This window comes from Chenopodium album, chromosome 15 (assembly GCF_948465745.1).
Source record: "Chenopodium album chromosome 15, dcCheAlbu1.1, whole genome shotgun sequence".
In the NCBI taxonomy this organism is placed as follows: Eukaryota; Viridiplantae; Streptophyta; class Magnoliopsida; order Caryophyllales; family Amaranthaceae; genus Chenopodium; species Chenopodium album.
In genome coordinates this window covers 31,155,300-31,179,100 of record NC_137848.1, presented here as the reverse complement: position 1 = coordinate 31,179,100, position 23,801 = coordinate 31,155,300, and the positions used below count along the sequence as shown (strand labels likewise).

Genomic DNA, 23,801 nt, shown 5'->3' with positions numbered 1-23,801 from the left:
AAACAATAATAGACTAAAATCTAAACTAACAAGCAATAGACTAAGAATAGTACTCTAAACTTTATAATGAAATTACTACAAAAACATAAAATTGTTCAAACCAATTTAAAATTCTCCACAAAATTGATTTAAAGATACCCAATTACAAAGCAATATAATGTAAAACAGAGTAAAAAACAGAGAATCCAAACCTGAAAACGGCAAATATAGTAATCATCACCATAGCCAGCACGAAGCATGTCAAGCGGCTTCATCTTAGGATTCCTGGGAGCAAAAGGCACACTCATATTCACAGCCGCCTTAACACGATCAGGCCGAAAAAGGCACAACCACCACGCAACCACAGCACCCCAATCATGAGAAACAACAAAAACTTTTTCAGCCTTTAGTTCATCAATCAACCCAATTAAGTCCCCAACTAGATGCCCGTAAATGTAACTACGGGCATCGGTTGGGGCATCTGTGTCGCCGTAGCCCCTCATATCGGGGGCTACGGCTCGGTATCCCATTGCGGATATGCCCTCTATTTGATGCCTCCAAGTGTACCACAGCTCCGGAAAGCCGTGGATGAATAACACTATAGGTGCCCCCTCGTCACCCTTCTCTGCTATGTGCATGTTTATGCCGTTGACATGAATTGTACGGTGTTTGATTCCGGAGATTTCCTCCATTTTTTTGGTTCTCAAGTTTTTTGTTTGGTTTGTTTGTTTGGGTCTTATTGGGAAAAAGTGGGATGTTTTATAGATAATTGATAAGCAGAAGTTGATAATTCTACGCACTATCATCATAGTGCACATACTTTAAAGAACGTCTATATTTTATGATATGATCTGAACTATTTTTTTAAGGTAAGAAGAATGATCCTATTTAATCAGCACTTCTCAGACAGGGTAATATGATGTGAACAATTAAAGATACTTCAATATTTTTAGTTCATGTTTGTTAATGCATAATCTTAACATTATAGATCTAATTAAATATAAGTATTACCTCCGTTAATAGTTATATGCAACTTTGGGGTATTATTTGTGAGATATAAAATATTCCAAAGTTGCAGATAACCATTAACGAAGGTAGTATAAGATTGTATTTGGCTATATTTGTCTAATATATAAATATAATACAATATTTCAATAACAAAAATTCTTAAATAAAATGGACTTTTATCAATCTATTGTAAGATAGATTAAAATTACACTAAAAAAAATTAATACAATTACCTTAAATTGACCGTCTTTCAAAAAAAATTAACCAAACTTCAACTTATACAAAGACAATAATGGTGATCAAATGACTACATAAATCATGTTCTCTTTTGTTTCATTTGGTACTGTGATAGATGATGCTGGGGCAACTCGTTTAATTCGTGATGCTTGGAGTCAATGTGGAGGGAAGTATAAAGCAAAAAGAAAATTTTGCTTTACTTACGGAGTACTAACATGTTTCACTTTATTTTGCTCCGTTATATAATGAGGAAATTCAAGTTGATCAGCCTGATTTACATGGGAAGTAAATCAGGGGGTCTTTTCGTCTTTTCCTTGTTATAGTCAAGGGTAGATATGTAACTTTACCGTCATGTTGCTGAAACAGTAAATTGCCATGGTTATAGTTGACTAATGTAGACGTTAGTAGAGTCGTTACCCTTTCCTGGGTTTCATTCGTTTTCCCAATTGTAAATCACTTTCCCAAACTAGCTTAAATTGCTTCAACCCAGCCGAATAACTTTGCTTCGATTTTAGACGCCGCTTGCACCAAAACTGCTACCGAATTGCTTGGAGAAATAATTCATGAATTGATGATTTCACAATGTAGTTTGAATTAGGGTTTACAGTTTGAAAAGGGAACAAATAATTCATCCAAAGTGGAGTGTTTCTTCAAATTAGTTTTCTACAGAATTGGTCGGAGAAGATCCATAATTGCCCCAGAATTGATCGGAGGAGATGTTCCAACATTAAATTACCTGGAAATACGAGAAAAACAGTGATGTCAAAGTTTTATTACTCGATCATCTTCGTCTATGTCATCTTCCGAAATGAGTAGGATCGAACAGGAGTTCTAGAAGAAGATTGAGATGAAGATGGCGATCCAGATGAATATGGAGATCCAGAAGAAGGGGCAGGTGTAAGGCTTGTTGTTGTTGTGGGTTTTTTTTTTTCAAATGTTCGATTAGATTAAATTTGAGGAAACGTCGTTACTTACCATCGTCACTAACGGCCATTTTCTTTCCGTCAGTTTGTTAAACAACAGCCCGTACAAAGCAATATAATACTACTATCAAGGACACACCATGGCCCACAAAAGGGGTTGATTAACAAAAATTAGTCAATCAGGCTGATTGCCTGGGGCTCCCTCGTTATGTAATACTCCCTCCGTTTTGTTAAAGTGTCCCATTGATTATCATATATGTCAATACTAAATTTTGATAAAAAATATCTTCAATCATCAATAAGTAAAAATTATAAAAATCGAAAATTAATAATTTTTTCATAGAAACGGTTTCAACAAATACGGATAAGACTATGTTTTTTCTTATGTATTATTCACAAACAATTGGTTTCCGAATGTCATGTTGAAAACGGGTGGAGTGGTGGACATTTGATGTGTGAGGTGAGGAGAAGATGGTTCAGATTAGGATAGGGTATTGTTCTTTGCTTCTCTGTGTTTCCATTTAATGGGTTATAGATTTAAATTGGATTAGTTCATCAATGAATGGAGCTATAGAAATTAGGATCTTGCTAACAAGCGTCTCGGGACATAACTAATTAATATATTACTTAAATAGTATTAAGTTCGGAATGTATGACACAATCACGCATCGATCGGTTTAATTAATGTTAATTTTACTTAAATATTTTCATATTTACTTCTCTTATCTAACGCTCTCGGTGCGCTCGTTAGCTTTTGCCTAGTAAGTATAGTATAAATTGTAACTTTTGTAGGACTTTTCTAGCATGATGAAAGGGAACTTGGAATGTGTTCTACTAGAGCTCTCAGTGATGATAGTAACCTTCCATTTAGGAATACTGGAGTACTTATTTGTGATGATGTTAGTCTTTCTTAAAATTATGTAGGTAATACATTCGATCTGTTCTTAGGGAATAGGGTGGCAAAATTTGTTTTTTCTTAAATAACATGATCTCTTAATATAACACTTTGATCAATGGTCTTTGCTGGAGTTGGATAATATGAACCTTCTGTCAAACCTTGTGAGAGACTGAGAGGTTGATATGGATATTCATGCTTGTAGTTCTGGCTTTATGGTTGATATCTGAATCTTGGACTTGCCAATTTTACAAGTATGTATGTATTAAGTCTCAGCTGATGAGTAATCATATTTGACAGAATGGAAGAGTATTGTTAATCTGAGAAGCTTCCTTTTTGTAGCTTCAATTCTGGAATGTTCCTGTGTATAGCTCAACTTTAGATATTTATGGCTCCTTGTCCTAGCTGGCTTAGATTAGTTAGAGATTGTAACTAACTATACATATCTTCCCTTCTGTATTTTATACCCAGATTTTCTCATAATAAAAATTTCCCAAATTAACTTTACAATTTTCTCTCCATTTTTCTTCTGATTCTAGCTTAACAAAATCTAGAGCTGGCAAAAGCTGACCCGACCCGAACCCAACCCGAAATAAATGGGTTTTGAGCGAAGTTTTCAACCCGTATATGTAATTGGGTCGACCTGAACCCAACCCGAAACTAAATGGGTCAGGTTCAGGTTGAAAATCTCGACCCAAAAATAACCCGCCAAACCCGTTTAACAAATTGGGTTGGTTTCAAGTCGGGTCAACCCGAACCCAACCCGTATAACCCTATATTAGTAAAATGATATGAGGCCTGAGTATTTTTATTTGGACAAAGCCCAACCTATGTCAAAGCCTATAGAGTAAAAAAAAAACCCAAAAAATGAAAACCCTATTTTTTTCTAGTTATTTTCCCACTTGTTCAGCCGTTTTCATCTCCAATCTCCATCTTATTCTCTCACCTCTCTCTTCTTTCTCTATCTAGCTTATTTATCAAAATTGCAACTTCAAACTTGTTTATCTTCAAATTTTTCGCTTACTACGGTAATGTAGTCATACATTTCATTCTATTTACAATTATCTGTTTTAGTGTTGTTAAGAAATGTTGATTGAGACTTTTTAATTTGGTGAATAATATCAAAAATAAAGAAGTTTCGGCTGTTTTTTTTTTTTTTTTTTTCGATTTATGATGCTTTGTTTTGGATAAATCGGTGAACAATCTGATTATGTTGCTATTTTTTCTTCATTTATGTTTCTATGCATGCATTTGTTACTTTGTTTTTTTAATTTTTATGAGATTATTTTTGCATTTTACAAGTTGATCAGGAATTTGTGTTATGCTCTTTGTTTATAATGAAGGTGAATGATGAAGCCAAGACACCAAACCCATTTGAGAGCGCACCTCAAAGTCAGTAGCAAGACTAGTAGCCATAGCCACTAGTCAAACCTGATGAAGTTTTCCAAGATCAAATTTTTATTTTGTTGGGAATATTGCCCTCCTTTAGACATTGATTTTGATTTTGGACTGTACTGTAAAGTTATTATGTGTAACTATGGTTAGTTTTACTTGAATGTATTTCTATTATGCTTAAATTAATAGGTTTATACAGCAATGTTTTATTCAAAATAGCAAGTCAAATATACGATTTTTTTTAATATTATACTGTAAAAATAATTGGGTTTTTATTAAAAAAAAAAAAAAACAGGTCAAACAAGTTAAAATCAGGTCAACCCGTTTAAACCAGGTCGGGTTCAAGTTCGCCATTTTGACCTGTTTAAGTAAACAGGTCGGGTTCAGGTTGGGGGGTCCTGACCTGTTTATTAAATAGGTCGACCTGAACCCGACCCAACCCGACCTATTTGCCAGCCCTAACAGAATCAGTTTCACATGGTATCAGAGCTGAATGCTTGATTTTAATTGATTTTCTGTTTGATTTCCGCTTGAACCTGATTGATTTTCTTCAGCGATTTGCTAAAATTCTTGTTTTCATTCAATTTCTTGAAAATTGAGGTATATTTTTAGGTAATCTGATCGATTAGACTTGTTTCATCGATTGGATTCTTATCACTCTGTTTTATTCGATTGAACTTGTTTCTTCGATTGTATTCTTTGATCATTTCAATGGCAGCTCAAGAATCTCAAACTTATCAATCGCTCACTTTTGGATAACTGATAAGTATTTTCTTGGAACTAGTGATCAGCCTGATCAACATCTTGGAGCTCACAAGTTTAATGGAGATAATTTTCTCACCTGGAATCGTTCGATTCGTCTTGCTCTTGGAGCTAAGAATAAGCTCTGCTTCATTGATGGCACTTGCAGAAGACTTGCATTTGATTCTCCTGATCTTAAGAAATGGATACGCAACGATTATATGGTATAGTCTTGGTTGTTGAATTTGATGGAGAAGTTAACATTTGAAGGTTTTATTCTTCAACAAACTGCACACTAGTTTTATGATGAAATTCTTGAGAGGTATGGTCAGTCCAATGCACCTTAATTGTTTGATTTGCACAAGAAATTGATTTCTATTGAGCAAGAATTCGATTCAATTGTTCAATATTATTCTAAGCTAAAGAGAGTTTAGGATGAGATTCAGTTGTTGGAAGGTTTTCCTGATTGTGATTATGGAGCTTTAGCTCAATGTACTTGTGGAATCTTAAGGAAGATTCTAGCTGCTAATCAGAAGCAGAAGTTAATGCAGCTTCTTGCTGGATTAAACAGAGATTATGATGCTGCCAAGACCAATATCATTAGTATGGATCCTCTTCCTACTGTTAATAGAGCATATTATATGCTTCTACAAATTGAGAGACAACATAAATTGAATGAGAAGGTTAATGTGATTTCTCAGACTAGTGCATTTGCTACTTATAAGTATAATCAATCTTCTCAATGTGGACAATCTTTTCCATCAGGTAAATGACATGCTAAACGTGTCAAGTTTGATAAAACAGACAAATGTGATTGTAAGTGTGACTACTGTAAAAGGTCTGGACACACAATTGATGGTTGTTTTAAGCTTCATGGTTTTCATGAGTGGTATATTGCCATGCGCAATAAGCAATCTAGTGAAGGCTATGGTGGTTCCACTAGAATGGCTGATAATGCTTCTGAGATTGAAGCTTCTAATTCACCTTTGGATTTTGATGACAAAAGGCAAGGATCCATCGGTTGATACTGCTCTGGTTTCTGCAATTGCTAAGGAAATGGTAAAGCTGATGAAGGGAAGGCAGGAACAACAGCAAGATGTGATTGATCCTTGCAGTTTTTCTGTGAACTTTGCAGGTATCATATATGTTTCAAATATTCATTCTGATTTTTCATGTTTTCGTTCGATGGATTGAATAGTAGATACTGGTGCTACAGATCATATGGCTTGTGATAAGTCCTTGTTTGCTTCATGTCATGTTTTTCCTAAACCTATTATCGTAGGGTTACTTGGTCATACAAAGCATGTTACTCATATAGGAACTGTTGTCTTATCTCCTGAAATATCTCTCAAACATTTTCTGCTTATCCTAGACTTTAAACACAACCTACTTTCTGTTAGTAAACTGGTAGAACAAAATAATCTGATTGCCATTTTTAAACATGATTCATATGTTTTTCATGACTCTACAACTAAGCAAGTTAAGATTGTTGGTAGCAAACAAGCTGGATTATACAAGTTCAGTTGTTCTTCTTCTTTTCCTGTTTTAAATAAATGTTCCAATGTACTTTCATTACAAGCTAGTACTTCTCTTCCTAAGCTTAGTCTATTGTATGCTAGGCTTGGTCATATTTTTGTACAGAACATGTCTACGCTGACTGTTCCTTTTAATCATAATAAATCAGTTGATTTTTTTTTGTGAATCTTGTGTTTTTGCTAAAGCACATAAATCTCCCTTTCCTATATCAAACTCTCATGCTTCCACTCCTTTTGAGTTAGTGCATGTAGATCTCTAGGTACCCTATAAGCAAGCCATCTTAACTAGTGCTCATTATTTTCTTACAATACTTGATTATTGTTCAAGGGTCACTTGGACTCATTTGGTTCATTCCAAGACTTAAGTTCCTAGTATGATTAAAAACTTTGTTGCTTATGTTGAGAATCAGTTTCACATGTCTGTAAAGATTTTCATAAGTGATAATGGAATAGAATTTTTTCAAGACTCTTATTTTGTTTTCTTTTCTGAGAAAAGGATAGTACAACATAGAAGTATTCCTGGTTGTCCTCAACAAATTGGGAGAGTTGAGAGGAAGCATAAGCATCTCCTTGAGATTGCTCGGGTTATTAAGTTTCATGCTGGTTTGCCAATAAGGTTTTGGGGTGATTGTTGTTGGTTGCAACTTATTTGATAAATCTCATGCCCAGTTCTGTATTAAACTGGAAAACTCCTTATGAGTGTTTGATGAACACTTCCCCAAATTATGATCATTTGAGAATTATTGGATGTCTATGCTATGCTGCTGTTAAGACCTCTAACAAGTTTTCTTCTAGGGCAAAGAAGTGTATTTTCTTAGGATATCCATATGGTCAAAAATGTTATAAGTTATATGATCTGGTTGACAAGAAGGTAATCTTGATCAGAGATGTCACTTTTATGGAACATATTTTTCCTCATAGAACTGATCAGCTTGTTCCTGAGCAAGATGATACTTCTGTTCTTTCTGATGGCATGGGAAATCCTGCTATTTTTCTTTAGCCTGCTATTCCAGTGTTTCAGACTCCTGGTGCTGAAAGTTCTTCATCTTCGGATAATATGCAGCATTCTGACCATGATTTAGTTCATGGTTCTGTTTCTGGAAATTCTAGTTCTACTAGTTCCTTATCTGCTGGATCTGATTCTGTTTCAGTTCCCGTAGACAACAAATTGTGTTTCCCCAAAAAACCAAACTAGTGATGAGTACATTTCACGTCATTTATTATCGAACGAAGTGAAATGTGAAAGAGTCTCATGATTCCTCTTTTTTTAATAAAATGGTTCCTTCTGTTTTCGAAAATATTTCTTTTCATACCTTTATTTATGAAAAATGTCCAATCCCATTTAGTTTGGTCCATGATATGGGTCCAATAGCTGTGTAGTTGTAAATGGGGCTCGAAAAAAGCTTTCCAACGATATATTATAAGCCCAATTCTGATGAATGATTAGGAAGTTATGACCCAAATACTAAATTGGATCTTAAATGAGTTTTATGGGCGACCCAATGATCAAGTGGAGGGTCCATTAATTATTATTCCTAAAGTCATTAGGATTTACTTTAATCTTCTAAATAATCAGAAGGTTCCTTTAAGTTCTAATGGGATTAAGATTATTAATTATATTTTTATTTGATTTTGAAAAGATAAACCATTTTATTTGGAATAGAACAAGTGTTTTAAGGATTAAATTTGATTTAATAAAAGATAAGTACGGACTCTACTTATCCAAATTCAATTGGAAGAAAGACTCCATACGAATTTTATCGTATAACATCCATCGCGTCATGATAAGGTCCATCGCGCCGCGATGGCTCTGTCGCATTGCATCGCGATGACATCTGTCGCATTGCGATGATGTATGTCGCGTCGCGATGACGTCTGTCGCGTCGCAATGAAGTCTGTCGCGTCACTATGACTCTTTCGTGTCGCGATGAAGTCTGTAGCGTCACAATGAAGGCTGTCGTGTCGCGACATAACCAGTTTTACTTAGAGTCGAATTCTAACTCTATTCTAATCGTTTACGGTCGATTTTTTCTCTATAAATAGGGTCTTTTTCCTCCGTTTTTACTCACCAACAATCATCAACAATCATCTATTCTTTCTCTTTATCTCTACAAGCTAGAAGCTTATTCTTTTCCCCTTTTTTTAAGCCTTGCCTTTTCAAACACCATTAATCCATCACGAGACTTAGACACACATAGCCAGGCTCGAAGTTGCCTTCGCCCTAGACGTGAAAGGTTGATAATTTCTAAGGTTTGGTCCCAAATCTCTATTTAAATTATTTAAATTAATTGTTTGATTTAATATTTTCATTGAAGTTACTAACGTGTGTATTGTCTTGATAGAAAGAGATACGAGACACCAAAGTGAGTAATTTCATTGCTATATCTTTAGAAAGCATGTTGATATTATTTTGATTCCTAGTATCATGTTAGGATGTTATTTAATGCTTTCTAGTATCATGTTTAGGTTGCTTCCTATTTCTTATATCTTGTTAGTATCATGTTAGGGATAAAGCTTTGATTTTTAATATTTAGTGACATGTTATGATTTGTTATTAATCATGTTAGTATCATGTCTAGGATCTTGCTAATAATATTATGCTTTGATGAGAATATTATTATGATGATGGTTTGTTGTATCAATATGATGTTGCTTGATATTACTGTTATTGCTTGATCACGCCCTCTCTTGCAGGATTAAAGGGAATTTGTACTTGAAATCACGCTTAATAAGATAATTAATAATTTGATTTTAGGCTAATATGATTTTAATTCAAGTGATCGCCAATAATAGATTATTTGTGCATTACTATTCAACCAACATAGATTAAACAAGTTTAGGATTAGTATATTGATTGTATGTTAATTGGAAAACACACATGAATATGAGAAGAATAAAGTAGAGGCCTATTTTTAGGGCAGGTTTAATCTCTTTTAGGTTGGATTTGTACCTTCATCCCCGAATATCTAGTCATGGTTTAAGACCACTATGGAGGTAACGATCTCATGGATCGTGAAGGGGTGTAACCTTCACCCTGTGAACGGTTTACAAGTTCCTAAAACTTGTTGATGACTCTTTTGCTGTAGCTTCCTTCTCTTTGGACGCCACCATGCTTAAGTGTATGATCACAGTGGGGCTCAAGTGTGGGATGCTTGAAATATTCCCTACAGTTCCTAAGCAAGTTCCTGAGCCTTCTTTAAGGAGATCTTCTAGACCTATGAAGCTTTCTTCTAAGCTTCAAGGTTATGTTCTTCCTACTACTGGCATTTTTGCCAATACTTTAGAATCCTCTCTTTCTTCATGCATATAAGTGTCCTTTTCTCTCTACATTACTAGCTATAGTTTTGCCTAGCTTGGAAAATGTTCTTTCTACTGTTGAGCCTGCCTCTTATAATTAAGCTAAAATTGATCAAAGATGGGTTGATGCAATGAACACTGAGTTGGAAGCTTTGGAGAAGAATGGTACATGGGATATTGTTGATTTGCTAGTTGGAGTTAAGCTAATTAGTTGTAAATGGGTCTATATGACCAAGTTCTACCCTGATGGGACTGTTGAAAGATGCAAGGGTAGAGTGGTTGCTCGTGGTGACAGACAAATTAAAGGCAAAGATTACAAGCATACTTTTAATCCAGTTGCTAAGTTCACAACTGTTAGACTAATCATTGCCATTGCTGCAGCTTGTAACATGGAATTGCATCAACTGGATATTAATAATGCATTTCTACATGGCTTTATTGATGAGGAACTCTATATGAAACCTCCACTTGGTTACACTAAGGTGAAGCCTGGTCAAGTTTGTAAACTTAAAAGGTCCTTATATGGGCTAAGGCAAGCTTCTAGGCAATAGAACCTTGAATTGAAGAGATTTTTGCTCTCTCTTGGTTTTACACAATCAAAGTATGATTACTCCATGTTCACTTTGTCAACTGGTTCTGATTTTACAATTGTTGTGGCATATGTTGATGACCTTCTGGTGGCTAGTACAAGCCTAGTGTAGATTCAGCAACTGAAGGACAAGTTACATACTCAGTTTACTATAAAAGATCTAGGACCTTTGAAATACTTTCTTGGTATTCAGGTCAATAGAGATTCTTCTGGTATTTTACTTAACCAGAGGAAATATATACTAGATTTACTTGAGAATACTAGTATGACAGATTGCAAAGCTGCAGATTTTCCATTGCCTAAGGGTCTCAAGCTTCACAAAGATGTCGGGGATAGGATGGGTGAACCTGAGACATATAGAAGAATTATTAGCAAGATCCTGTATTTAAACATGACAAGGCCTGACATTTCCTATGTTATTCAACAGCTTACTCAATTTCTTGGTGATCCTAGACTGCCTCATTTTCAGGCTGCCAAACATGTTATGAGATACTTGAAAGGATCTCTTCACAATGGTTTGTTTTATTCTACAAACACAAATCTCAAGCTTGAAGCTTATTGTGATGCAGACTGGGGCACTTGTGCTTTTTCTGCTTGATCTCTTACTGGCTATTGTGTTTTCTTAGGCTCTTCCTTGATTTCATGGAAGACTAAGAAACAAAAGGTGGTATCAAAAAGTTCAACTGAGGCAGAGTATAGAAGCATGAGCCATACTACAAGTGAAGTCACTTTGATACATAACCTGGTGTCTGATCTGCTTATTCATCCACCTACACCTATCACATTATTCTGTGACAACAGGTTTGCTCAACACATTGCAGAGAATCCTTGTATGCATGAGAGAATAAAGCATATAAACATAGATGTGCACTATGTCGGGGAAAATGTAGAATCTGGTTTCATTTCCCTTTAGCATGTTAGTTCTAACATGCAGTTGGCTAATATTATGACAAAACCCTTTGGAGCTGCTCAACATCAAAATTTGGTTCTCAATCTTGGCATTATGGTTCCTGCTGCTTCAACCCCAATTCCAGCTTGAGGGGGGGATGTTAATCTAAGAAGCTTCTGTATTTCTGTAGCTTCTGGAATGTTCCTGTGTACAGCTCAGCTTTAGATATTTATTGCTCCTTGTTCTAGCTGGCTTAGTTGGTTAGAGATTGTAACTAACTATATATATCTTCTCTTCTGTATTTTATACCCAGATTTTCTCATGATAAAAATTTCCCAAATTAACTTTACAATTTTCTCTCCATTTTTCTTCTGATTCTAGCTTAACAAAATCAGTTTCATGAGTGTAGTTAGCTGCTAGTATTTATCTTGGGCTCTTAAGTGCTTGGAGGTGATCGTGTGTTACTAGCACTACGATCTATAGCAGCAAGATTTGTTTTGAGTACTTTGAGCCATGGATAGGTGATTCCAATGGCAGTGACATGAATTTTCTATCCTTTTCTCAGATAGCAGATGCATGACCTCCTTTTTGAGTTGTGCCTAAGTATCAAGTTCAAATTGCAATCATTTTGGTATTATGACTACTATCTGATCTACATCAATGAAGGCATTAGGCTTTAATTTTCTTTTTTATAGAGCTATAACATATTACGAATGTAGTTGACATGATGATGATAGTTATTTGTTTGCAAATTACAAGCATTATAGAAGTGTTTGGTGATAGATGTTAAAGTGACTGAAGGAGAGTGAAATTAGGTTATTAGCTTTGTTTCTTATTAGATTACAAGCTCTTTTTGTACTTATATTCTCTGAATGCTGGAGAATAAACTAATGGTCTCTTTTGTATGAAGGCAATTATCCTTATCAAATTTTTTGAATTTTTTGATATGATTGACTAATTATCTTAATCTGCCCCCTTCACAGGTCCCATGGTAATTATTTCAACGTTTGAACATTTAGTTCACCATGGATACAATGATATCCTTCAGCAAAGGAAGGAAACTACTCTAAAATCCAGCAGATTGGCATGGCTTGCTTGGTTGGAACTTGGAGGTGAAAGGAATGGTGTCCTTTGAACTAGTGTATTATTCCGATAGAGGGTTTGGAGCTATTGGAAAGCTAATTATTCAGTAAGTTCAAGTGATTGGAATGCCTAGGTGGAGGCCGCTTCCGATCAGTGATATTAATGTATAATTAATATTACATCTTAATCTTGACTGAACCCCCCGGGTCACACCCAAGCAACTAACGATCTGACACGACGAATTAATTCGGAAGGAATTAATGAGTCGCTCGAGTATTAAATATTTAGACGTCGGAAATCGAGCTTGGAGCGTCGAAATCGAGTGTCGCAAGTCGAGTTGAATAAATAAAATACGAGACGGTAAAATCAATAATTAATCAACAATTTACCAAAATACCCCTATCATCGGAATGGCCCGAGCAAACCAAGTGCCAGGGGCCTTTGGTATAGCAAGGTGGCTAGCATGCGCACCAAGCCAAGCCTAGGCTGGCCGGCTGGTGCTGCGGCTTGCTAGCGCACCACTGCTAGCACATGGCTAGCAAGCTATGCTAGCATGTGCGGGCAGCAGCAGCATCAAGCTAGCAGTCCTAGCTAGCTGGCAACGCGCTAGCATGCTAGCACTGCTAGCAGCGTGGCGTGCAAGGGGCCTAGGCTAGCAGCTCGGAAACAAAGCGTGGCGTGCTGGGCCGAGGCAGCAGCACTGCCGCACCAAGCAGCAGGTCCAGCCATGCACACCAAGCGCCAAGGCTGCTTGGGTGCAAAGGCTTGGCCTGCCACGTGGCAGCAGCCCATTGGCGCATGTGGCCTTAAGGGAGCCGGTTTTTGGGAGCCTTGGGGATCAAGTTTTGGTCCCCCCTCCCTCTTGTGGTCCTTACCTAACCTCTCCTCTTAAAATGCCACTTGTTGATTAATTAGTTGTTTGCTATTTTCTTGTATTTTTGATTTAAAAATAAAATGGGAAAATTGATTTTACCAACTCTCCCACATTGATGGGAGAGTGGATTTCTCACTGAGTTTCCCTATAAATATCCCACTTGAGAATTGGGAAAACTCACTTGAGAGAAAACCTTTAAGCTCATTAATTAATCGAGTAGTGTTTTGGTCCGGCTTGGCTAACCTCCAAGCAAGAGACCGGTCAGGGTCGCATTGTGGGTGGATATCGTCGGAGGCTGTTTCGGGTGTTTTTGTGTCCCTTGGGAGAGTTACAACTCGAAGACTGGATCAAATGAAGCCGCCTATACCTGCAAAAGAACGGAGCTCCGGATGTTCGTAGGTCCGTCTCCGAAGATTAAGTTAGTACGGATTTGGAGGAAAACCTGCTGAAAGTAAGTATCTTCTCGGATTCCGAGATCAGGTGTTCTCTATTTTCGAGAGCAATCAGTGATGTAATGATTAAGACCTGCCCCAATTAATGTGGGGAATCTCCCTATTTATAGGGTCCTAGAAAGGTGTGCCCTATCCTAGGGTTTGGTGACCTAGGATTTAGGGAAGCGCCGTTTTGCGGCTGTAGGGAATATTTCAAGCATCCCACACTTGAGCCCCACTGTGATCATACACTTAAGTATGGTGGCATCTAAAGGGAAGGAAGCTAAAGCAAAAGAGTCGCCAACAAGTTTTCGGAACTTGTAAACCGTTCACCGAGTGAAGGTTCCACCCCTTCACGATCCATGAGATCGCTAACTCCATAGTGGTTTGGAACCTTAACTTGAAATTCAGGGATGAAGGTACAAATCCAACCTAAAAGAGATTAAACCTGCCCTAAAAATAGGCCTCTACTTTATTCTTCTCATATTCATGTGCGCTTTCTGGCTAACATACAATCATTATATTAATCCTAAACCTATTTATCTATGTTAGTTGAATATTAATGCACAAACAAAACTATTATTGGCGATCACTGGAATTATAATCATATTAGCCTAAACAAGATTATTATAATCTTATTAAGCGTGATTACAAGTACAAATTCCCTTTAAACCTGCAAGAGAAGGCGTAATCAAGTAATAACAATAATAATATCAAGCAACAAAATAACAACAATCATCATAATAATGATATCAATCTCATCAAAGCATAATAATAATAGCAAGATCCTAGGCATGATACTAACAAGATTAATAACAAATCCTAGCATGTCACTAAATAATAAAGATTAAAGCTTTATCCCTAACATGATACTAACATGATAGAAGAAATAGGAAGTAACCTAAACATGATACTAGGAACATACATGATATTAAGAATTAATATAATCTAAGCATGGTTTCTATATCAAAAGAATAATTAAGAAGCAATCTAATTACTTACTTCGATGCCTCGTATCTCTTTCTATCAAAACAATACACATGTTAGTAACTTCAAGGAAAATATTAAATCAAACAATTAATTTAAATAATTAAAATAGGGATTTGGGACCAAACCCTTAGAAATTATCAACCTTTCACGTCTAGGGCCAAGGCAAATTCGAGCTTGGCTAGGTTTGTCTAGAACTCGTGAATGCGGTATGATATATTTGAAAAGGCTAGTCTTAGAAAGAAGGAGAAAGAAAAAGGTATTACTAAGAGAGAAGAAAAAATTGATGATTATTGAATGATTGATGATTCTTGATGATTGTTGGTGATTAAAAACGGGTAAATACGACCCTATTTATAGAGAAAATAGTCCGAAAACGATAGAAAAGAGTTAGAATTCGAATCGGAATAAAACATCTCCCGTCGCGAACGACAGGATTCAACGCGAAACGACAGTAATCATGCATGGTGACAGAGTCTGTCGTCGTACGACAAGGCTGTCGTTTGACGCTGGTTTAAAAGATAAAACGCGCTTTTGTACGGAATCCTTTTCCTAATATAATTAAGTAATTAGACTCTGCTTTTTATCAATTATAAAAAACAGATTTATCATAATAAAGACTTATTTTATTCGAAATCAAACTCCATATTTTCTAAAGATATAATTATTAATACTATCTCTATTAGAATTCAAAATAACCTTCTAGATCATCTTAGAAGATTAAAATAAATCCTAATAACTTTATGAATATTAATTAATGGGCCCTCCACTAGATCATTTGGCCATAAAACCATTTCAGGCCCAATTTAGTATTTTGGCCATAACTTCCTCATTATTCATCGGAATTGGGCTTATAATATATCATTGAAAAGCTCTTTTCAACCTCATCTAATTACATTATTATTGTACCCTTGTCATGGATCAAACTAAATTTGACTGGCTATTTTCATAAAATATAGTTCATTTTCAAAAACAGAAAGAATTATTTTTATTAAAACCGCATCACTAGACTTTTCACACTTTCACTTCGTTCGATAATCAAATGACATGAAAGGTACTCATCACTGGGTTTTGTTTTGGGGAGACACAATCAGGTTTCTACAGATCCCCCACTTTGACTGAGTTTGGACAAACACATGTTTCGAAAACGAAAGTCAAAGTAGCGATAGGGACGGAGAATGATTCAGAACGTTCTGCGATCCTAAATCACTCTTGTAACGCCGTTACCCGCAAACTAGTGTTAGTTAAACAGATAAAAGAGTAAAGAAACGCGTATCTTGCACCATCGAGTACACGTCTCTGGGGTAACTGCTTTTGTTGCTGCAATTTTGTTGTGACGACCTCCACAGTGCCTCGTGAACATCATCATTGAAGATCGCTGCTTGTAGCCATCCTCGATTGTTTTTGACAATCCTCCACATCCTAGGGAACATCGTCGAAGGTGGCTTCTTGTAGCCATCTTCAATTTTGCTGTGACAATTTTCTCATCCTAGAGAATATCGTCGAAGACCGCTGCTTGTAGCTGTCTTCAAAGTTGTGGCAATACCTTGCCACGGCAGTACCTCGCCGCTGTAGACAATGTCCTCCTTGCTTTGGGTCATCGTCGGAGATTGCTGCTTGTAGCTATCTCATATTTCTCGTCTGTGCCTTGACTTGATCATTTAATTGACAACTTTCTCATCCTAGTGAAAGTCGTCGAAGATCTCGTTGCCTTGTGATCCTCTATATGCCGATGCTTCGTTTGAATGCTTGTTGTGTTGATGTTTTGCTGTAATTGCTTGCCGTGATTGCTTGCCATGCTAGTACCTCGTCGCATTTTGTAAATGGGTCGGTACCTCGGCGCTTGTGAACCATTACCTTGGTGCTTTTGATGGGCCAATACTTAGGCGCTTTGAGCTAAGTGAGACGACCGTTGCCAGGTCGATCACTTACTGCGATTGTAATCGAGCCGACTACTAATCATGTCAATTTGCTTATAGGGGCTAACTGGTGTACCAAGGAACCAAAATTGCTGAACTAGGTCCGCATAAGCGATTATGGGGGCCACAGGTTGTGCCGCTGAACCAGCGTACACCCCAACATGCTGTCGCTGAGTATTGAGGCTGTCGCGATGCGACAAGAATCACGTAGCGCGTGATTTCTGTCGTTTTGCGCTGGAGTCAGGTTTTCCGAATAAAACTCCTTCTCCCTCCTCATTTCGTTTGTTTGCTGCTCTTCACTCGAAATTTCGCAAAAAACTTCGAATCACTCGTTCTTGCTTGTTCGTTAACCAAATTTGCTCAAACTTTTTGCAAGTTAAAGCTCTTCATCTCTAATTTCCTGATCTAAGTAAGTTTTTCTCAAGCTCACCTCGGTTTTTGCCAGATTTCGTGTGTTTTGTTTGCGGGTTTTCGAAAATTTCGAACCCAATTATGCTTAATTTGCTTCGTTCGTTGAATCTTATGCCATGAATTTTCTTGTTTATGTTTGTATATTGTCTTGGGAGTGTTTTGAGACTTGTTTGACTCGATTTTGTGAAGAAATGAACATTTTGCCATTGTTGACCCTTTCGAGTTCGTGAGAACAATGTGGCTCATTCTTTATGTTTTTGCTAGCTATTCATGCTCAATTTGTCACAATATTTGTCATAGTATTGCAAGAAATTGTTTGATTGCTTGAAAATGCTATTTCTGCTCGAATCTAAATTATGCTCTATTTTAGTACTACGTACTCTGTTTTTTTTTTCGAACATAGTATCATGCAGCTAGGCGAACCTTAAATACTATAGAACCTTTGATTTATTGGCTCTCGTTCTCGCGGGGCTTCCATCAGTTTAGGGAGTTCCCTGAGTGGGATGAGCGTACCCTGTACTTTGCGCCCGAGTTTCACATCTCGGAACGGGTGCGGCTCGAGATGACCGGTGATCGGGTTCATTGCCACGGCTCAGGCAACGAGGCCATTGGTCAGCTATACGATCTTCATTTTCGCGACAACAACGGGTTGCTTGAGTTATGGGAGTCTTGTGGTCTAACTCCCTTGCTTCAGGCCACTAGAGCTCTGTACTCTTTTTCGTCGAGCCGTTCTCTAGTTTGAGTTTTGGTGGAGTTCTTTTGTGATACCACCAACACCTTTCACTTTCCTTGGGGTGAGATGACTGTCACTCCTCTCGACTTCACTCTCATCACCGGAATGGAGTTCCAGTCAGCTGTGGTTCCATTTGGAAGTGACATCATGGTTTTCTCCCCGGAGGTAGAAGAGTTAATCGGCCCCATTGCTGTTTGAGCTCGTAGTGAGGCTTTACCGACGCAGATTAGCACCCGGTGTATTCGTCGGACCATGCTGGCGGAGGCCTTTCAGGATGGTGCGCATCTTTGCTCTAATTCTTTTGTCGGGGACTTTTTCTCCTGACAAGGGTAGCCGTGTACTACTCTACTATCTGCCTGCTCTTCGTAACCTTCATATGGTCGGGTCATATGATTGGGCCAGCTTGGCCTATGCTGACTTCCTGCTTGGATTGCGACTCTCTTGTCGCCATCGCAGGTTCAATGAGGAAGTCACTTTTTCCAGTTTTTGGAGACTCGTAGAGGTATACTTTACTTTCTTTAACCGAAGTTTGTCTTAGTTTTTGTGCTAGCACTTGCTGATGCTTCTTTGTTTCATAGTTCTGGTTCTACAAGTATTTTCCGTCTTTTTCACCAACGAGGCCTTCTCCTCGAGGGCTCCCCATTGCTGCCAGTTGGGGAGGTCGCTATAGTGACCAGACTGTTACTGCTCGTGGTCGAGAGTTGATTCTCTCGGTATGTTTTATTAACACTCTTGTTTGTATTGCCCCTTAGTAGGATTTTATCTTATGGACACTCGTTTTGTAGGAGCCTGATGTTCAGTTTCGGCCATGGGCTGATTTCGATTTCCCTGCGTTGGCTATTCATTACGCCCTCAGCGTCGGTATTTTCAGGGGACATATGATGCGGTGGTATACCTGGGTGAGAGAGTTGCAATTCAACACTCTTTCGAGTCCCTTGTTGTTCCTTCTCTCCCTTCACGACACATGTTCGATCAAATGAAGCTGAGGGCTCGGGCGGCTAGGTCGCTAGCGGGTACGGATTGGCGGAGTGATATCCATCCGAACCGAAGTTACAGAGAGAGACTTTTGCCGCGTTTGGCTCCACCACCTTGCTTGCCAGAGAGTGTAAAGGTACCTTTTGTATTCTTTTATTCATTCCTTTGATAGCCCCCAAGCAAATTCTAATCACCTAGATTTATTTTGACAGGCTTCGACTGTAGAGTTTGTGCCTCCGCCGATATCCATCGTCTATCAAGGCGCTTTTAGTCTTGTTGAGGAGATGATTCCCCTGGCTCCTAAACCATGGCATTTCATAGAGGAGTCGGTTCCTCGACATCAGACCTTGGTAAGTCGCTTTATTTGTCATCTTATTTGCATATATACTTTGATTATTTCTGACTTTGCGACCTTGATAGTTTTCTCGTGAGGTGCTGACGAGGATGGCGAGAGGCATGGACGCCTTCCATTACCAGCTTGTGAGGTTAAGCCACCGAGCTATGTGTCGTCGTGGTGATGACGGCATGGAGGTATTTCTCTTGGCTTCCTTTTATATTTGTTTATATTTATCTTTCTGTACTTGACTTAGTTGCTTATTCTATTTCAGCCTGTTCCTCCGATGAGCATTTGTACGAGACCTGAGGCTAGGAGGGAAAGATCAGGGTCTGACAGGCGTCACCGTACTTCAGCTGGGAGTCAGGGTGGTCGAGCAGAGTCGGACAATACTGTGAGACTAGAGGGCTCTGACTCATCGTCTGAGGGTGTATCGGGAAGGCTGACCGGCCAAGGAGGCCCGACATCGGCTCCTTTAGCGGGTGGTGGGACGTACGAGGTTGGCTCGTCGTCGCATCAACCACAGAAGCCTCAGGATTTGGTAGCCCACCAGCAAGGTGAGCCTGGATGGGCTGGCCCTACTCTCTCGATCCCGACTACTACTGATCAGGCTACAAGCGAGGGTTTGACTACTCGGACTGTACAATTTTTTGACATATTTGATGTTCCTCCACATTTGCGTGCTCCGCCATCATAGTTGTACCTATGTATATTTTATTTTGACTTCGTAGGACTTTGCTTATTTTGGCTCATAACTTGTGTTAGACACTTTGTATATATATCTTGTGATTACTGTGTTTATTTTAGTGTTGCATTTTTTATTTTTCATTTTGTGTGTGTGTGAGTGTGTGAAAAATATGACTAATTTTTGCGCAAAAAATTCCGTCATTTTTATTATTAATGGAGGGTATCCGACTTTCTCCCACAAAAAGAAAAAATGAAAATTAAAAGTCGAGTTTGACCAAATAAGCTCAAAACAATCAAATATGGGACAAGTGTTTGTGATTAAGTTGGATTTGAGTGGATAAGGCTTTGAAAAAGGTAAAAATCGTAAAGTCATAGTGCAAAACCGAATCGAAGTAAAAAAAAAAAATCGGTTAGCATAGCGCGTGAAGCTGACGTGGCTTGCACTTAGCTATCGCGATGCGACAAACATCACGCAATGTGTGATTTCTGTCGCATGGTGCTGGTGATGTTTTCCCGAATCCTTTCAGGATTCAATTTGCGTCAGTTTCGTGCATAAATAAGCCCCAAATCTGTCGATCCTGTATTCATCTAACAGATTAAAAATAATTCTAGCTTCTATTTCTCATCAAGTAATCATGTCTAAGAGTTTTAGCGATTTTACTCGTGAGTGGTGTCGGTCTTTGACCGCTAAGGAGAGAAAAGAGCTTGACTTTTTTCACTTGGGGGGTATATATGGTATTAAGGGGGTAGATCTTGACAAGACTTTATTCATACCGCCTTAGAGTATTGGGATTCAGATACTCATTGCTTTAGACTTGGTTATGATAAAATTTGTCCTTTACAGGAAGAATTTGGTGCCATTCTAGGCTTCCCTTCCCTAAATCTTGCGGTAATTCCTAAAGTAAGCGAGTACTATTACAAAGATTTTGAGTGTTTCCTTAACCTTAGGGACAAGGACTTAAAGGATATAGTGTATGGGAATGTGGTTAATATGAAGGAATTTGCACGTTTTTATTTTGACAGACCACACTCTAAGTCTTTTCATGTTTATAGGAGGAGAGTCTTCCTTCTTTGCATGTTAAACCAATATCTCCTCACTAGTGGTAATATTCAAGAGGGCCAAGCGATTTCAGCATCTTTCATGGAGCAAATTGAATTAGGTAGAAATCCAATGCCTTTGATTGTTGGAGAAACCATGCTTGGTTTAGATGAATTAAAAAAATCCAAAAGCACCTCTTCGAGGTTCTCCAATTTTATTACAGGTAGAAAATTAATACTTTTAATTATAGAAATCAAAAATATTAAATTTTGTATAGTAATACTAATTATTTGCATTGAATTTGCAGATATGGCTAATGGAAAAACTTGAATTAATTAGCCCTCCTGACAATGTTGACAAATATACACCAAATTGCTTTGTAAGACAGAAGAAACGCTTTTCCATAAAGATGGGCCACCGGGAGTGGAGTAGAATCTTTGAAACTTGCGACTTTGCCATCAAGTGGGTCGTTCCTTGATGGAAAATTGAGAAGATGGTTGGTGTCAACAGTCAACCTTTTTGCCATCATCCTAGCTTGTCAAAGTTAACTTTTTATTACCCTTCTAGGGTAAGAAGGCAATATGGTCTTGCTTAAACCGTGCCTTCTGGTGATCTTCGTCGTCCTTATGAATTTCCTGTTTCACAAGATGTAGAGAGATTTGATGACTATTGGTGTGCTAGACCTTTATAGGAAGTTGTTACCCAAAAGGTCCCACCTTCTTTATTTAGGGATCTGAAGCAATGGCTACTTGGTAGATCTCAAATGACAAGAACAAGGCCCGGAAGCTGAGTAAGAATAATGTGAAGGATCGCCTAGGGGATAAGAAAATTCCTCCTAAGGAGCGCTTGGGTGAAAGAGTTGAATTCAAGGCTCCTATCATGCCTAAGAAGAAAGATACTGGTAAGGGTAAAGAGAAAAGAAAAGCTGACTCTTCAGAAAAGAAAGTGTGGGTTGAAAAGAAGCTCGGTGTAATGGCTATTAGAGAAACCATCAACACCAAAATTGAGTGTAGATCTTCTAAAGGATGTTTACTAGCAAAGGTGATGGATGATGAGGAAGAGGCAGACAAGAATTGGAAAAAGGCTAGAAAAAAGAGAAGACAGATTAGAGCATTGCTTTACCTTCAATTTATTAAACAGTTTTAATTTTAAGTCAATTTTATTTTTAAGCTTTATTTAAAATTCCATCAATAATTTAATTTTTACTTTATTTTATTAATGCAACTTTTCGGCTTTATTATATCAACTTTTACATTAAAAATTAAAGCAATGAAAACGTCTTGAATTATTTCCGAAAATTATTCGAGTACGGAAGTCGAAAATATCCAAAAAAACCGAAATTTGCCTAGATTGATGCAGAGCTTCTAGCGCTGCGATTTTGAACTTGTCGCAGGCCGATTTGTTTGTCGCGATGCGTTGCTTCCTGTCGTTGCGCGACAGATGCGGTGTGTTGCGCTGGACTCATTTTTTGCGCGCTGGTTGTTTTGTTGTTGACGAATTGATTTTTGTGAAGATTAAAGTGGCCGCACCCTGTAAAGAGTTGCCTATGTATCCTTTCCTGAGGAATCAGGCCAAACGTAGCTCTCTTGAGTATCTTACTCAGTGATTATGGGTAGTACTTTTTAAGTTGGTCAAGATTTGTCATATTCGAGAATTCATTGCCATCCATATCAGTTAGCTTTGCGGCACCTCCCGATAGGATGGTTTGGACAATATATGGTCCAAACCAATTAGGCCTAAATTTTCCTCTTGGATCTAGAACATTTTTCCTTAATGCCTTGAACACCAAGTCTCCTGCTTTGATGTTTCTTGTCTTGACCCTCTTGTTAAAGTGTCTAGCCATACGAGTTTGGTAGCACTGAGTATGATGTAGAGCTTCTAGTTGTTTTTCATCAAGTAGAATTAGCTCCTCATATCTCGCCCTAGTCCATTTTACTTCATCGAGTTTACTTTCCAACGCAATGTGTAGCGAAGGTATTTCTAGCTCCACAGGTTGTATGGTATCCATTCCATAGACTAAGGAGAATGGCGTATTTCCTGTTGATGAGCGAATTGACGTGTGATAACCCCAAAGAGCGAAATGGAGTTTGTCAGGCCAATCCTTTTAATTTTCTGTCATTTTCTCGATGATAGTCTTTAAGTTCTTATTGGCTACCTCTACTGCACCATTTGCTTGAGGCCTATATGGGGAAGAATGATGGTGTTGAATACCATATTTCTGAAGCAATTCTTCATATTCCGCTTGAAAGCGAGTTCCATTGTCACTTATCATTTCATGTGGGACTCCATATCGACATATTATGTTTCTTTCGATAAAGAATGCTACATGCTTTGCAGTGAGTATTGCATATGATGCTCCTTCGACCCACTTTGTGAAATAGTCGATTGCTACTAGGATGTATTCATGACCTCGTGTCCCAGGAGAAGTAATCTTTCCAATGATATCTATTCCCCATGTTGAGAATGGCCTTGGTGATGTGTAGGTGTAAAGGAGTGACGGAGAAACATTCTGCAAGTTAGCGTATATTTGGAATTTAGGGCATCTTTTTACATAATGATGACAGTCCCTATTCATGGTAGTCCAATAGTATCCTTCGCGCATTATTTTTTAGACTAGCATCTTACCATTCATATGAGTTCCACATACTCCTTCGTGGACTATTCTCATTTCCCTTTGGGCTTCCTTTTTGCCTACACATAAAACAGCTCGACCTTTAGGTACCCTTTTGTGTAGCTTATTGTCTATGAGCACATATTGGGAAGCCAAAAGTCTTAAGACTCGTTTTGCTCTCTTGTCAGCGTGGAGCGGATATTTTCCTTTGGTGACATAGTTGAGGATG

The 23,801-nt window shown here is 37.9% G+C and overlaps 1 protein-coding gene across 1 annotated transcript in view; it reads right to left on the bottom strand.

Moving 5' to 3' along the window:
• Window positions 1-737, bottom strand: part of LOC145581048 (uncharacterized) — a 47,032-nt gene extending 46,295 nt beyond the window's left edge. The window contains exon 1 of the mRNA XM_081638119.1: window positions 192-737. Coding sequence (XP_081494245.1) covers window positions 192-671 — 480 coding nt within the window. The 5' untranslated portion in view covers window positions 672-737. The remainder of the gene's footprint in view (window positions 1-191) is intronic.
• Window positions 738-23,801: the final 23,064 nt, after the last annotated feature.